Here is a 16725-nt window from a genome sequence, read left to right on the forward strand (position 1 = left end):
TACCTCATATAACCCCATCTTTAAGGTTTAAAGTGAAGAACACCATCTTAAGTAAATTTATTGTCTCCTTCAGCAGTTGTGGAAAGTAAGAATATTTGATCAAGTATTGTACTTAAATATGGTTTTGATGTGCTAGTACTTTATATTGCTGCACTATACTACTTCATACATCTACTCCACTACATTTTATGGGCAATTAATGTAGTTTTTTGGCCTTTGTTTAGTGGGGCAGCCGTGAAAGTGAGTCCACGGCCGCAAAGCAAGGATATAGCTTTTGTACACGGGGTGCCTGAGCTACTTGGCACCTCAATTATTGTACTTTTTATTGGAGTGTATCCAACATAGCGGTCAGGTCACAAACGTTCTCATTTTACAGCCAAACAGTACAGTGAAACATGTTTCTGAAAACATTTGAGGCAAAAACAGGCAATGCAGTAACAGAATCTTGATTCATATTTTATCAGGGCTGCCGGGTTTGACAGTTTGAACACAGTCCACGAGCAGTGACTGACATGATTAACAGCTGCTTTACAGACTCGTCAGCACTGATTGGTTGTTTTCCTTCACATGTAGTAATGCCATTAGAAGTGCTAGGATGTAATAAAGTAGGCAGAGGAGTATGATTTTTTTCACCGATTATCTGTCATCTGCCATCTGCTAAAGCGTGACTTGTATGAAATCTGAAAAATACAAACTTTATACCACATCACGATGTGACAGCTTTGATATTATGCAACACAGTTTGTTGCTTTAGTGCCTGTTTATTTGGGTACATATTTGACTGGGCAACCAAACTCTGCAGAACGCTAGCATTCTTCTAAATTGTCCAAGAAACATAAAAACATTGACACCACAATATTCTGATTGGGCTTTGTATACCTGGAATGGTATTAGGAGTAACTACACAACTCTCATCTGTGCAAACACAATCTGTGCAGCCATTTAAATGTTCCAGTTTTCAGCATGATTTCAGTTAATTTTCATCCTGTCAGAGGTGCACTTGACAAGTTTTATACACAGGCACCATGATTAAAGCACTTTTTCATTCTCTAATTTGGTTTCACTGATTTCAAAATGACACGGGAAACAAATTCAGAGACTATTAATACAGCCAGTGAAGATGGTGAATCACTCAACAAGAAACAATTGGAAACATGTTCTGTTGTATCTGATCACTGCCACAATGCCATAAAATGTTACTATATGAAAGACATCTTGTTTACCATTTTACATTAACTGGAGCTTTCTGGAACGCCATGAGAGCCCCAGACGAGACAGGAGGAGGCGTTTTATTCAAGTTGTCTGCTTCTGCTTCTCTGATTTCCATGTTTTTCTTTCTAACATAAAAGCTTCAACCAATTGCCAACGTTATTTGCAGTTATGTGAAAGCCCACCATCTGGCATTCACAACCAAGTCAATCCAAACCAAAGCAAGACTCTTCTGACAGCTGGAGGCTAGTTTGTAAAATTAAACATAAAACTTAACTTGATTTTTCACAAAATCCTGTCCTTTTCTACTGCGAGCACTTTGTCCTATTTTAAAAAAGCATTTGGTTCAAAATAACAATAAAAAACAGCTAAGACCTGGGATAAAAGGAGAGCAAACACCTCACAGGATCAGTAAAGCACTGCAAGAATGCCAACTGATGTAAAAACAAAGTGGCAGACTGCAGGAAATTAGCAATAACATCAATCACTCCACTGTACAACTGTGCATAACAGGAGATGGTATTACCGGGGTGAACGGAGGGAGCCAATAGATCATTTAACTGTGGTGAGTTTAACTGTGTTTGTACACAGAGCCAGGTCCACCTTCTGCTCAATCATTTGTAGATTCAGAGCACAACTAACATCATGCCGTCAACATTTACTCTTCTTATGATGCACATATTTATGAAGTGACTGGCAGGAATCACCCCGTTTTCAACATCATCAGTCTATTAACTCGGTGTTAGTGGTGGTTATTAGCCTAATAGATACAGGTTAGAGGGCTTCCTGCTACACCAACTAACATGCTATTAAACGGTCATGTATGCTATAATGCCGTGACATGTATATGACCTGATTTTGTCATCAGTTGGAGGGGATGATGGATGGCATGACATCTAGATGAGACAGCTGTCAAGCTGCAGTCCACTGTTTGAGACCAACAAACGGCAACACCAGTTGTTCATTAACGAGACATCAAGGCAAAACCAGGTGTTTTAAGCCAAAACACGATCTGTTTCTAACCATAAATAAGTGCCTTCTGTGCCTAAACATACCACGTTAACCAAGTAAAGAAACAAAGTTTTGCCAATGGCAATTCATGACTGACAACAGAATTCTGAAAGTACCAGTCGGTTGTAGGAGCCCTCGAACCTAGAACCTAACCCTGATAACCACTACTAAAGCCTATTTAATAGAGTGATGACATTCGAAATGGTGCAGGAATAGATACCAATATTTTTAAGCACTGACCCCACGGGCCACCAAGCTCCTGAATTTGGTGGGCAAAGAACATTTTTTGAAGAATGTAAACTTATGTAAAGGCAATACAGAAAAGGCCATTTAACACAACTTATGACAGCCTTCCTTAACAGTGACACTTCTACAAATGGCGACATTAACAGAATGAAAATACATAATTATTTGAATTGAAAACTCAAGTTCTTCGCAAACATATGCCATTCACTCCAAAACGTTAGTTGAGATTTTGTTTTTTAACGGTCTACCCTTTGTGTCTTTGCGTTAGCAGTATATTATACTGTCACATTTTCCTTTATATCTCAGTCAATACTGACCTAATGCAAAATCCATTTAACTGACACATGGCAAATGACTGTTCACTAACACGTTAAATTTCATCCTGACTCTAAAAAGCTTCACCACAGATGTATTTCCATCTAAATTTAGCAGATTGGTAAAGCAATCTAAATTGTGGGAAAGATTTCCCTGATGGTGGCACTACACTAAAATAAATACAAATAAATAAACATCAGTTTCACCTCATGACTTAAGTGTGACATAGAAACCATGGTGCCTTATGACTCCTTGCAGCTATTATTGTTTCTGTAATTTCTACAGATAAAGCCCAAAATAATCTCAGACAAACAGGAAACGCTCTCGTGCACATCACAATTCATTACAACTGGTGTAATTTCAAAATCTGAGATGATTCAATAGGCACTGATTCAATATGTCAAGGGCAACTTTTCATAAACAATGAGACAAAAGGATGTCACATCTGTGACGTTAAATGAAAAAATCACGACTGAAATCGTAGTTTGAGTCTCACCACGAAAACCACTTTGAATTCAGTCCATTTAAATGGTGTGTGCGTCACAAATAAACATGACTATTCTGCTTCAGTGTCATGGCAGTGGATGACACACTGTGTTTTTGACCTGGTTCATCACCATGGATCTCACAGCTGTAACTTGACTACACTGAAAACTGCATTGGTGTAAAACAGGAATACGTGTAATGTGAGAAAAATAGACAGATTATTAACGGGTCAGATGGCTCAGATTGGGACGAAGTGATGATTACGACTTGATTTTAAGAAGTTTAAGAACCAAACCCTAAAATTAGTTTCAAAGCCGGTTGTGTGGGTGACAGTGAAAACACTGCAGCCCCTCTTTCCAGCTGTTTCCTGTCTGCCCCAAGAAATGTGATCTGCCTCTGCATTTAAACCTGAGACACATCTGCTCTGATCCAGACGGGCGAGAAAGAAGCTGGATGGAGACGCTGAAATGTGAAGAAGCTTTAGATTTAAATGAGGTAAATGTGTCCGACACATTCATTTTTAAAATGTCTGGACATGAAAAGTCCACTCCTTTTTTAAATCTCACATCCGTGTTCTTCTCAGACTTATGTGCAACCTTTGCTTTTTGAACATTTCTGATAGCACTCTGAGATAAACTCTCCCCGTCTTTCTCCTGACAACACAAAGAAGAAGACATGTGCAGTAAAATGTAGAAATACTAGCTGCTGTATACACCTATAAAAACCCTACTGTGGCTCATTTTCTGTGGCAGCAACCTCAGAGTGAGGATCAGCAGTGGAATTAACCTTAGTACTGTGCTTCAGTACATATCTGAGGTACTTTTACTTTACTTCATGTTGCTTTATACTACATTAACATTCCACTACATTTCAGAAAGGAATACTGTACTCATTAATGTGCAACATTACTGGATTTGACAAACAAAACAGCTAATAGACATGGCTAATAAAATACGATGTAGTTATAGATGTACGTATTGGTTAGCTTTCCTCAACCAACTACAACACTAAAATGACTACTGACACATGAATGCATCAATAATAATAAACCATTAATATAACATAAAATAAAGTAACATTAACTGGAGTAATTCTTTTGCATTACGAAGACTTTGCCGATACTTTATGTATGTTTTGCTCATAATACTTTTACACTTTTACGAAAGTGAGAATTTTAATGTGGGAGTTTCAACCCAATCACCAGAAATTTTTTTTGGCAACGTGCACTTCTTCAAAAACCATGAATATGTTACATTTGCACGTGTCATATGTAGCGGATATGTTGAAACTTTACATTTTAATTTTAAATTATACATTGCAAAAACACTATGGGTAATGTGTGGTCAGGTTTAGGCAAACAAACCACTTGGTTATGGCTTGGAAAACATAATGTTTTGGTTTAAAATACCTGGTTTGTTGCTGGAAATGTCCCAACCTGTCATCAAAAAGTACTGCTAAGTGGTCTGCTGCTTGGTCTCGAGCTATCCACCTTGTCCTCCTCTTAATGAGAAACTTAGCTCATATTTGAGCTAAGTCATAATGAATTGTGCAACTATAAAATATCTGTGGTTTGCAGAGATGAACAATGCCAACATTTCATTCTGGCAACTGGGCTGGGAGTTTAACTTGTAAAGTAGTATATTTGTACAGTGTGGCACTGTTGCTTTAAATTATATGTAATGACAATGCTATGGGTAATGTATGGTTAGGTACAGGCACAAACACCACGTGGTTATGGTTTGGAAAATATGTTTCGGTTTAAAATATCCCGTTTTGACGCCACAAACGTGGCTGGATATGTCCCAACCTGTCGTTAAAAAATAAATACTTAGTGGCCAGCTTGGTCTCAAGGTACCAACAGTTCCCTCCTCTTCCTGATGAGAAACTGAGCTCATATCTGAGCTACGTCATGATGAAATATAAAAAGGTAAAATATCCATGGTTTGCAGAGATGAACAATTCATTCTGCCAACTGGGATGGGAGTCTAACTTGCACAGTGTAGCACTGCTACTTTTACTCAAGTAAAGGATCCAAACACTTCCACCACTAGCGAGGATTCATTCTGAAATCAACACTGAGATCAATTTTTAAAAACAGTGATGAAATGCATTTACTATGCATGAATAGTGGCCGAATCTCTGACCCAGCAACACCTTTAACATCCATGTGTCAAACATGAACAGGTGGCTCCAACAGGAAGAGAACCAAACAGCCGCAACAGGCCTGTTCAGTGGAGAGCGCAGTAGCAGCAGCAGCAGCAGCTGTCAATGCTTCTGAATGTGTTCTTGTTTCTCTTCCTTTGTGCCTTAAAAATAATACCATTGCCTTATCAATAATTTCAGACATAATGCTCCCTTTCTTGGAACCTCAGGTGCAGTCGAGCTGTCAGTCAAACAGAGGGTGCACACATTGTTTGTAATTGAATTTTGGCTCCATATAGTCATATATTTTTGTGCACGCTGTTTGCCTCCATTATTACAACTGGATCATCTAGAACTGAATGCTATTGGGATTACAGTTAATTTAATTACACTCAACTTTGGGTTTCAATCTTAAAAAGGAATGTTTTAATCACAAAAAATGCAATTAGGTTTAAGTGTACAGTCCTACATGAGCTCCACAGCCTGCACAGTGATGACAGATGCTCGAACAGAGCAGAACCTACACGCCCACAACGATGTTTTATCTTACATTAGTCTAAAATATACGACGTCTTCGCACATTTAAATTAAATTCCCCTCTCCTTAAGGCTAATACAAAGCCTGAGGTGGAACTGTTCACTGCACCGCCACCAAGCAAGTGATAACTCATTTTTAAAAGTAATGGGTTGTCAAAAATGGGGCACAGGGCTGTTGAAAGGGGAGAAAACAAATTAAATAAAAATGGATCGTTGCTTAACCTTAAGCAAACCATGTTAGAATCCATTAAAACAGTGGATGAATCTGTGCCTTTTTTTCCAGAAGAAGAATGCTTTGATCTCTGGGAACAATTTCAGAGGCAATAGATATAGCTGTAATGTGATTGCTTCTGTCATCATGTTTCAACAGATTACATATCTAATCGGTTTGTGAATAGAGAATATAATTTGCACAGATTACAGACCAGTGGTGCCTCATGCTTGTTGAAACTGGGCCGTTTAACAGTTCAGATCATCCACAGACGGACAGATGGACGGACGGGAAGACAGCAAGTGGGTGGGGAACCACCAACCACCTGGTTTAATCCGTGGTGGAAAAAGCATCTGATCCTGCTGTTCTGATGGCTCAATTTCTTTATTTTTTTTTTCCCCCCACAATGGCGTGAATATAAGTGGGCACGAACATGAGGCATGCAAACATACTCGGTTGCATTCCTCACACACATTTCACTGGGGCAGAGACTGAAATGCAAAGCTATGCAGAATGTATCAGACATGATTGCAAAGGAAGTAGGATATACAGCATAATGAAATTAAAGTGACTCAGTTGCTGTAATATCCCTGGGGGTATATAGCTAGTTGTTTTATGGGGGGAGATAAGAGGATTTTGTCAGGTTGAGATGCCGGCTAATGCTATTGTTCCTACTGGGAGCATAAAACAGCAAAGAAGCTTTTCACACATCTTTTCTTCTTTTGTAGTGCTGTTACTGTAGATATCGTTTCAAAGCACGAGGTGGAAAAAATTAGAATATTGCAGCGTTGGACATCATATGCAAGAATTTATTTGATTTATTTTTTATATATATACAAATGTGAGAACCCACTCCTGTTCGAGTGTGTTTAAAGACATTTTTCAAACACATTTTTTAAATTAATCTATGAAATAAGTTTTACATTTTGAATGCAGTTAGGAATTTAAATGGAGTTTTTGAAGGCATCACGGGAGGATTCTTCCTCGCTTCATCTCCCCGTCTCCTCCTCTTCTCTTGCTCACTTATGCACTTACACGTGTTCTTAAACAGGCCTCTAAGTTACTGTAAATGGCCACTAAGGGTGTTCAAAGACCATGAAATCAAATTAGAGAGATGGTTAATGTTACCTTTTCTTCCTTCCTTCCCACTCTGCTTCCCTCGCTTGTCTGTTTCTCTGATTCCTTCCCCTCTCTCTGTTTATCAAATGTCTCACCTGCCTCCACTTCCTCACTGCCTCCTTTACCTCTTCACTTATTAATCCCTCAAGCTAATAGTGCTCCCAAGGATGTAACTTGTCATATTATGTCAGCCGAATCGCTGTGTCATCTACGCCGCACACAAAACAAACAAGACTCCTATCTCCCCTGACTCCTCAAAAAAAAAAAAAAGAAAAAAAGAAAAACGATCTAACACAATCTCAAATGGCACATTACTGAAAAGCATGGCTGATATAATCTAATACCAAGTCGATCCCAATACTTGAACCAGAGTTGCACTCTGATGCGGAAGAGGCACAGCAGTTCCACTTTGCAGCAGAAATGATTTGCATTCAATCTTCAAAAGAAGCGTAGGTGTTATTACCTGTCACAATACAACCTAGCCCCAATCTGCCAGCAGCCAACAGGGCTGTTTCTTTTTTTATTTTTTTGTTTAAATTTAAAAATCAAACGCTAAAAGAGAGAATGTGCCGGCTACCGTGGACCACCAAGTAGATGTGTTAGCAGTGAAGGATCCCCACCCGTCCACCCCCTCAGCTCTTCACAGGTCTTCAACCAAGTGATGTTAAGACTTGTTTTAGACTCTCAGGGCTGCTACTGGAGCCTTGTTTTAGATTTGACAGTGTTTTTTTACAGCTGTATTTAAAGCTAGAGCAAGTTGTTTTTGATGAGAATCAGTGTGTGTGTGTGTGTGTGTGTGTGTGTGTGTGAGGAGGAAATGATCTATAATTGAAGAGGAGGGGAAAAGAGAGGAAAGAAAGGAGTCAGAGGTGAGGAAGAGGGAAGAGGAGGATCATGTTGAAAGGTCATGTTTTTATTCTGTTTCATTTCTTGCAGAGACCAGAGACATGCTGAGTGCAGATGGTGTGTGTCTGCTGGGACAGACTGCCTCCTATTGTATTGTTATGTGCGGATGTTTTGTATATAATAACTACATTATTACTCTCCGTGTAAAGCAATCGGGGGGAAAACACTCTGATAAAATGCGCAAACAGCCTCGCATATACGCACACATGCACGCGCGCATTTACACGCCACACATAATCAGCAGCTGCAGCAACATCAGAGCCAAACTAGGCGCACAAACTCTTTGCCATGGCGATGCCGAGATAATAAAACAAGCCACGGGCGTGTTTGAACTTCTGAAGAAAAAAAATTTAGAGGAAGTTGCTGCGAGCGCAAATAGATAAATAGATAAAGAAGGGGAGGCTGCTTAACTGGGTGAGTAAAAGGGAAAAACGCTCAGACAGCAGAAATCTGCGCGTTTGGAGATCGGGCAAAAGTCGCGCACCCTTTAATTCAAACTAAGGAAAGAAAATTGAGCCAAAGAAATGCGCCTGGTGCTGTTTGGTTGAGGTCTGAACAGCTGTTTGGAAGATATAACAACTTTAAATCAAGTTCCAGCGCGCAAAGATTATATGGACATCCAGAAAATACGGCACAATTAAGACAAACTATAAATATTCAAATCCTGCTGCGTCTGATTTTCATAAATAAATCTTTAAATGCACATATGTTTTCGCAGCTGAGTGATTTCTAGGAAACTGACCCTCCATAAGAAGGAGGCAGGTGTTTCCAAATGCAGCACCCCGCGCATCTGTATGTGTGTGGATAGAAATGACTGTTTTTACGTTTGTCTTCTTAGTATGATAATAAACTCACCTTCCGTAGGATCCACTGGCACAGGAGAACTATGGTCCAACCGAGAACCTGCATGTCACCTTCCTTATAACGGACCACCCCGACAAAAAACTACACGTCTCCCCGGCTGGACATATAAAAGACACGCCGCTGAATCCAAGCAATCCCAACAGGCAGGCGGCGAGCAAAAAGTATCAGGAAAGCAGGAAAAAGACGCGTAAAGTTGTGCGTTTGTTCAGTCAGTGTCACGGCGGTCTCTGTGGACAAACTTTGAGCGGTGGCTTCAGTTTGTCTGGTCCGCCTCATGTGGCACATCCATGGTGTTTGTCTCCGCTCATGCTGGACGGGTCGCTGGAAGTTTGGCGCGGAGACGGAGTCAGTTTGGAGGGCGGAAGCACAGAGGGGATTTCATTGAAGATCGCCAGCGCTTCTTGTGTGTTTTGGGGGGATACTGACTGGTTGATTTGGATCTTTCTCTCTCTCCTCTCTCTCCTCTCCCACCCTCCCTCTGTTTCCTCTCTCCATGCGCGCGTCACGGCGCACAGCAGCTCCTGTCTAATCGCAACCACATTGACCACAACTGCATGTATAATATCTTGTCCTGTCAGTGTTGGGATAACGAGGTGACTATACTCCTCCAAGTACTTAATCTGACAGGATGACAAGGATTATATTTAGGAGTCCTTAAAGTTAGTGTAGTGTAACTAAAGAGAGTCAGAGATTGGCTTAAAATATTATTTTTAAATGCAAACCCCCCAAAATAATCATTTCATTCATTGAGTCATACAAGAGCTGAAATGGTTCCTCAATTTAACTATGTCTGAATCGACATTTAGTTTGACAATTGACCATTTAAAATAATTTTCATCTTGACTATCCTTAAAATTCGCAGCTTTTCTTTGTCATATATGGTAGTAAATTGTATATATTTCAGTTTTCACTGATGGTTGGACAACACAAGCAATTCAAAGATGTACCCATAAAGCTCTGGGGAATTTTCTCTATCCTCCTGAGACCCTGTGTCCTCATATGAGGACATCACATTTTGGGTTTACTGGACCTTATACTTAATTCTGCTTCACTTAGGCCTGTTGTCCTCGTTTGTGGACACTTTTTGTGCCATCTAGTGGCGGTAAGAGCACAATGCACAAGATGGCAGCCAACACAAAAGGGGAACTTATTTATTTATGATTAATAACATTTGTAGTTTGATATGCCATGGCAACGGTAACAAGCTATGACACTGTTAATCAGAAAGCACTCATTTAAAGATATTGGGAATTCATCATCAGCTCATTGGAGGACATTGGGACCTTATAATCGTCTCCTTTTGAGTGTAGTGGGACTTAATCATTGTTGACAGTGTTTAGTTTTTTATACTTATCAGGTCCTACTGATCCAAAATAGCTAGGAGAAATTAAAAATGCACACCAAACAAATGTCCGGGTGTCTCAGGAGGATATTGTTTAATATTTCATATACTGTTAATAGATAGAAAATAAACAGATATATCAATAATGACAATAAGTGTTAGTTGCAGCCCTCCTTGCTGGCACCAGGACGTCAACGTGACATCAGAAAGATGTTAAAATTTTACGTTGGACCGGTGTCAAATTGTGGCTGGAATGAAAATCGGGTTGACATTATTTTAAATGTCTAATGACGTTAGTATTTCACATTGCTTGGTCATTAACGTTATGAAGTTTTGCAGATGTTGGATTTTGTTCTCCATACCTTACGTATAAACGCCATTTATATACATCAAGATGACGTTGGCATGAGTTGTTAGGAAGATGCTGTATTCAGGTTACTTGACACCATGACAGGGAACTAACAAAATATTGTTGTCATCTGTCATCCGTATTCTATGTCAAACTGACGCTGGTATTTGAGGTTGTCCTGACATTGAATTTCAGTCACCAGATGTCACAACCTAAATTCAATCAAACATTAACGTCTAAAGAAGCTGGAGGCCAGCAGGGCTACTTTAAACCACCTCTCATTTGACATTTCATTATGACTTTTGCTTCAGTCTGTAAACTTTACATACTACTGGCTTAATTATTCCAATTATTTTTTTTTATAAGATTTTTTTTGGACTTTTTAGCCTTTAATGTATAGGACAGACAAGTGTGAAGGGGGGAGAGAGAGAGAGGGAGTGACATGCAGCAAAGGGCCACAGGCTGGAGTCGAACCCGGGCCGCTGCGGCAACAGCCTTGTACATTGGGCGCCTGCTCCACCACTAAGCCACTTATTAATAGAAATAAATCAAGTTAAACAGATCTATGGCCTTTAACACTTACACATCTTGTAATTTTAACTCTTATCTATATTCACACATGAGGAAAACCAATAGGTAGATAATCACATAGACAGACAGACAGATGACCTACAGAAGCTTTCTGAAATGGACACTATTATGAACTGTGACTCTCTTTATGGCAGCTTTAACTCTAATACACAGCAGCAAATGAAAAACAATCATCTTACACAAAGACATGAACCTTGAAAGCTTCATTTATGTGGCTGACTGTCTGTGATGGAGGCCAACAGCACAACTATAAATTCCCAGAAAAACAATTTTGAAATATTAATGTTGCATGGATATATTGGGGCAACGTGGCCCCACATCTCTCCCTGATGGCCAGTCCCAGCTGCTGCCTGCCTGATTGTGGACCTTTAAAATGAACTGATCTGGGATGCACACAGTGTTTCGCCTGCCTGTCTCGCGAGTTTATCTGTGCGGAGATCAGCGTGTCTGTCTGCTGGATTGTTAGTGTGTCTGTTTGCGTGGCGTTATATAATGCTGTCAATCAGTCATATGTATCTGACTGAGTGACTGGCGGACGTCTCTTCTGTATAAGCATAATGTCTGTCTCGACTTTCTGTCTGTGTATGATGAAGTGTGTCCCTGCTGGATAACTGTCTGTCTGAATGACTGACTGACCAGCTAACTGTCTATTTGTTTTTCCCAATGCCCCTTTATCTACCTGTCTGTCTTATTGTTTTTTCATCCATTTCTATGTCTGTCTTTTCCAGATATTCTCAGCGTGTATACAGCGCATTTTCAGTACACCACATTATCTTTTTTGGTGTCTCCCTCCCAAAAGAACGGCACAATTTGGCCCTGAACCCCAAGGTATAAGTCTGCAAATCAACCACAGACATTACAACACTTCCTCATTTAGATATCAGACACTGTAGCTCACCTGTGGCATGTCCTCACACTTCTGGTTATGATTGACGAAGGCCAGTTTGTGGGACTGCTTGCCAAAGCGCACACCATGTTGATGAGCCTGTTCTGCGAGACCCTGTCACAGATGGAGGGGAGTGACTGTGTAAAATGAGCTGCTTTGTGGTTATGTGCCACTCTATATATTGTATATTAGCAATCTGTTATCACTCTTTGAAACGCAGGCTCTTTGCAGTCTGTCTGTGGCTCTCATCAGTGTGAGAACGACACAGCGCTGCCTCCCTGCGAGGCAAAAAGTCATTGCATGCAGAAGCAAACTTCAGTGCTGAGACACTGGGAGCTGGGTTTCTCACAAGGGAGGAAACAGAGTGGCAGGAAGGAGGAAAACAGCTCAGGAGTGAAGTCTGATAATTACAGTATGACGTACAGTAAGTCCGCCACTGACTGGATGATCAAAATGCTGAAGAAAAAAAGAGGTATGAATAACGTATCTACCAAAGTAAAATTTCAAGTATGCAACCATCTTGCTGAAGGTATTGTTTGGCCGATGTATCTATTTATATAATCTGAAAGAAACCAGGAGAGACTAAGGCTACATTCACATTACAAGCAAATGCGACCTAAATCTGATTTCTCTGCCTTCATGTGACACAGATCTGTTTTTTCAAAGTAGTGTGGATACAGAAATAAGATTTTCTTTCCAATGACATCTGGCCCACTTTCACGTGGCCCTGAATCTGATACATAGCCGATCACTAGCCACGCCACAGCTGTGAGAACAGTAATATTGGATTTTATGAGTGTTTTCCCCAAACTTCTATGGTTTAATCCCATTGTACTTCACAGTGCAGGCACAGATCACTTACCACACTGCCGGAGAAGTCTGTTGAAACTACAGAAGGCTACCGTAGCCGTACAGCTGCTGTGTTAGGCCGCCCCAGTCGCCAGCCAGTAGAGCCTGACTGCCAGATGCTTTCTGACAGTTTGCCTACATGCCGTGACAGCGTTGTCGTGCGGCGCCAACAAAGATATTGGATACCCCCGCACATCCTAAAGTTTGGAAGAAGTGTTCCTCTATGAAACCCTCCACATTGTGGCAGCACCAAACCTGACTCCTCTCCCGGTCTCTACACAACTACCAGCAAAAGTTGCTGATAAAGCTAGTGGACTGAAAGTCCACAACAGCCTGGTACCCTGAAAACAAACGGCCATTGCTATGAAGGGGCGTCTCCCAGATATAAGCACATGGCTAATTATTATGCAGAATGATGTCTTCGAACCCTCCTACTATGACTATCATTCGGGATATGAAGCTTGCACTGGTATGTCATCCATTTGTTCCCCCCAAATGCCTGTTTTGCAAATGTGACGTCTTACATGTGTGACGTTATTGTTTGCATGTAAGGCATTTCAGGGCAAAGATCCATTAACACTGATGATGAAAGTCACTTCAACCATGAAGAGTCTAGGCAGAAAGATTGGATCGAATTGATCATTTTGCGCTGTAATGTGAAAGGAGCGGAAACTACAAGCATCAGCTGATGTCAAAAATCTTCTCTACAGAAAGTGACACTTGTGGGCTACACTGAAATATCCCATTATCATTCTAAAAGTGGGAGAGTAAGTATTCAGAGTAGTGTATAACAGAGAATAAACCAATCCTACCTTATATAAATTACATTTATACTGTATACTATTTTCAACAAACAATGTGCTTCGAGAAAAACATGGTATAATGACACCTAAATTATGTATCTTGAATCGACATAACGAGGCAACATGATTATTAACATGTCTGCCAAGTCAAACGCTCACCGACAACATATTTCATTTGTTTTTCCTATAATGTCCGCTCCTTGCAACTAAAGCACGATTCAGCTGTTATGCTGTATTTATGAACTCACAGCACTTCCCTCAGGTTAGGGAAAGATCATGGTCTTGGTCTAATATTGAAAGAGTCAACAGTGATTTAAAGCGGGACGTGTTTACTGTATTAATATCATCAAAACCACTTTCCATGACCTCAACCTCAAGTGTTTTAAAACCTAACCACATAGGGGACTCTGGATACAAACTCAAGATTTGATGTCAAAGTCCTTCGCTTTTATGCTCATCATCCAGCCTGACCACCTACACATAACTGTTGCCTCTGAATATAATTTAGGCAGACATGGCATTTCATATTCTGCCTGGGGCTGGGTATTCAATACCTTTACGGTATCAACTGAAATAAGCCAGTATCAAGTCGTATTGAAACTACTCCAGTGATTCAATGTAGTGATACCTACATTGAATGCATTTGTATCCAGATCTAGAAAAAAATAACAGATTTGTATGGTTTTGCTCGCAGCCAATCACTGCAAGCATTCTTCGATTTAGCGACATGTAATCAGCCCACTACCACAGAAGCCACAACCCATACAGTCTGTGGTGAAGTTGACAGTGGTGTAGTTAACAAGCTCGGTCTCACTCCGAAGCTGTCGAACTCTGGTGCTTGGCCAGCGTCAGAAACCAACAAAAAAAGCTGTCCTTTAACGTCGGCATGATACGCAGCTGTCGTTGTCGTTGTAGTTTGATGGCAGCCAACGGCGGCAGGGGGATATCAGCACAACAAGGACAAAAGTTAAGGCAGCGAAAGCCTGACTGGGTCGGGCCGGTCCAACAAACACAGACTTTAACCCGAGAGAGCAAGTATTTTTCCTGAACCTAATCACGTGTTTTTGTTGCCTAAACCCAACCATGTGCATTTGTTGTTGAAGGAAAAAAACGTCAATTTGCGTTGTTGTACCGACGTAGTGGTTTTATATTGAAAGAGACAGTGGGTAAATGGTAAACTTCCTGTGAAAATGGAAGTGTATGTTGAAGGAAGACAATGCATGTAACAGACAGAACTTGACATGGTGTCCCAGAACGTCAACAACCAACACACCCAGGGTACCTTTCACGTCGTATCTGGACATGGAAAGTCCATGACCAGATAAAGAACTCTATTAGAATCAGTATTATCTCAAGGGTATACTGGTTTTTGTACAAGTATCAGAATTTTCCAAACAATACCTCGCCCTAATTCTGACTCAGCAAATAAGTAGTATAAACATAATTTGAAAGGCCGCAGTTATGAACTTCTTACAATGTTTGTCAAACATCTAAGACACACAAGATCTCACTGAGATGAAAAAGAAAAACTAATGCTAATTAATGTTTCCTCAATTAGAAAGAATACAATACTTAACTGTGGTCATCAAAGACCATCAAAGTGAGTTACTCTTTTGGTTTCTGTCAGTCTTACAGCTGCTGTAAATCAGTGTGTTACACCCATTGCTTCATCTTCAGTAGACCATGAAACCTTGTCTATCAAACACAGCAGGTCTCAAAGAATGTGACCATTTCCCATTTCCATCACTGCCCTCCATTCAATCTACTGTCTGTGATTTGTATGGCCACTGCACACTCTGTCCTCTTGTTTCCCCTAATTTTTTTTTTCCCCACCACTGTCGGAGAGGGGTTGCTGGTGTGAGTGCAATTTCTGATCCACATTGGAAGTGGCAGGTGAATTTCGCCCAGCTGCTCCCCTTCTCTGTTCCACTTAGCAGCGACGCTCCTGTTCAGAGTCACTCGGTCGCCGTGTGGTTATAGTAAATGAATGAACATGCTCTGAGCGAGAGCCGAGTGCATCTACTTTCACAAATATCATCCTCACATCATTATTCCACTTCTTTTCCTCCCCAAATGTCAGGAGAAAGTTTTTTATCATTTCCAAAACTGCACACTTAAAGGCTACTCGTGTTTATCATCTTCCTGTTTGCAAGCAAATGAGAAGTATGTATCATCGAAGACAACAAATTACAGTCGAGACTAAGTGCATCTGGGAGTCGGCGCATGTTTAAGCATTAACCAGTCTTAGAGCCAATGGATTAAGAGAAAAGTAGATGTAGGTGGAGGTGGGGGTGGTAAAGAAGGATAAGTAAGGAGGACAACGATGTGAGTATGATGGAGGAGGATGAAACAGCAAGTGGAAAGAGGAGAATCAGCAAATGAGGAAAAGTAGAGGGGGGCTGGAGAGGATGAATTGGAAAGAATGTGGTAAAGTTGACAACAAGGAGGAGGAGCAGAGGAAGGGAGGAAGACGAAGAACTTGAGAAAAAAGGAAGTGGTCTTAGGGATTCAAAATAAAACTCGGTTTATAATGGATGGTAGTTCCACCTTACATATCTACAGCTTAGGCTTTGATTTAAACTCCAGCGCCATATTTCGCCGAGGACCACAGCACACTGGACAGACGTACAGGTACCCTTCATGATCAGGCCATATTGTGCTTTAATTACATATTTTGGTCTTTTTTACACTTTTCATCTCAAGTTAAAGTTTAACTTTAAGATGTTTTTCTACAAACACATGACTGACCAGGGTTGGACCTGCTCCAGTCTCCAGCAAGAGATGGTAATGTACCTGAAACTGTTTAATGACAAAAAAAACGCCAGACAAAGACTAACTTATGCACTTTAGGAGTTTACAC

The 16725-nt window shown here is 40.6% G+C and overlaps 1 protein-coding gene across 4 annotated transcripts in view; it reads right to left on the reverse strand.

Annotated features, from left to right (window-relative positions):
- The window catches only part of LOC125896440 (neurexophilin-4), a 168121-nt gene that overhangs the window by 52862 nt on the left and 98534 nt on the right, over positions 1-16725 (reverse strand). For 2 of the 4 annotated variants that reach the window (XM_049589126.1, XM_049589065.1), the window contains exon 6: positions 12226-12327. The exons of 1 other annotated variant lie outside the window; for it this stretch is intronic. In XM_049589126.1, coding sequence (XP_049445083.1) covers positions 12226-12327 — 102 coding nt within the window. Of the gene's footprint in view, positions 1-9036; positions 9553-12225; positions 12328-16725 lie in introns of those variants that run through there. One more of the 4 variants, XM_049589292.1, reaches the window with a different exon arrangement.

The sequence above is a fragment of the Epinephelus fuscoguttatus genome, linkage group LG1 (assembly GCF_011397635.1).
Source record: "Epinephelus fuscoguttatus linkage group LG1, E.fuscoguttatus.final_Chr_v1".
NCBI classification, from domain to species: domain Eukaryota; kingdom Metazoa; phylum Chordata; class Actinopteri; order Perciformes; family Serranidae; genus Epinephelus; species Epinephelus fuscoguttatus.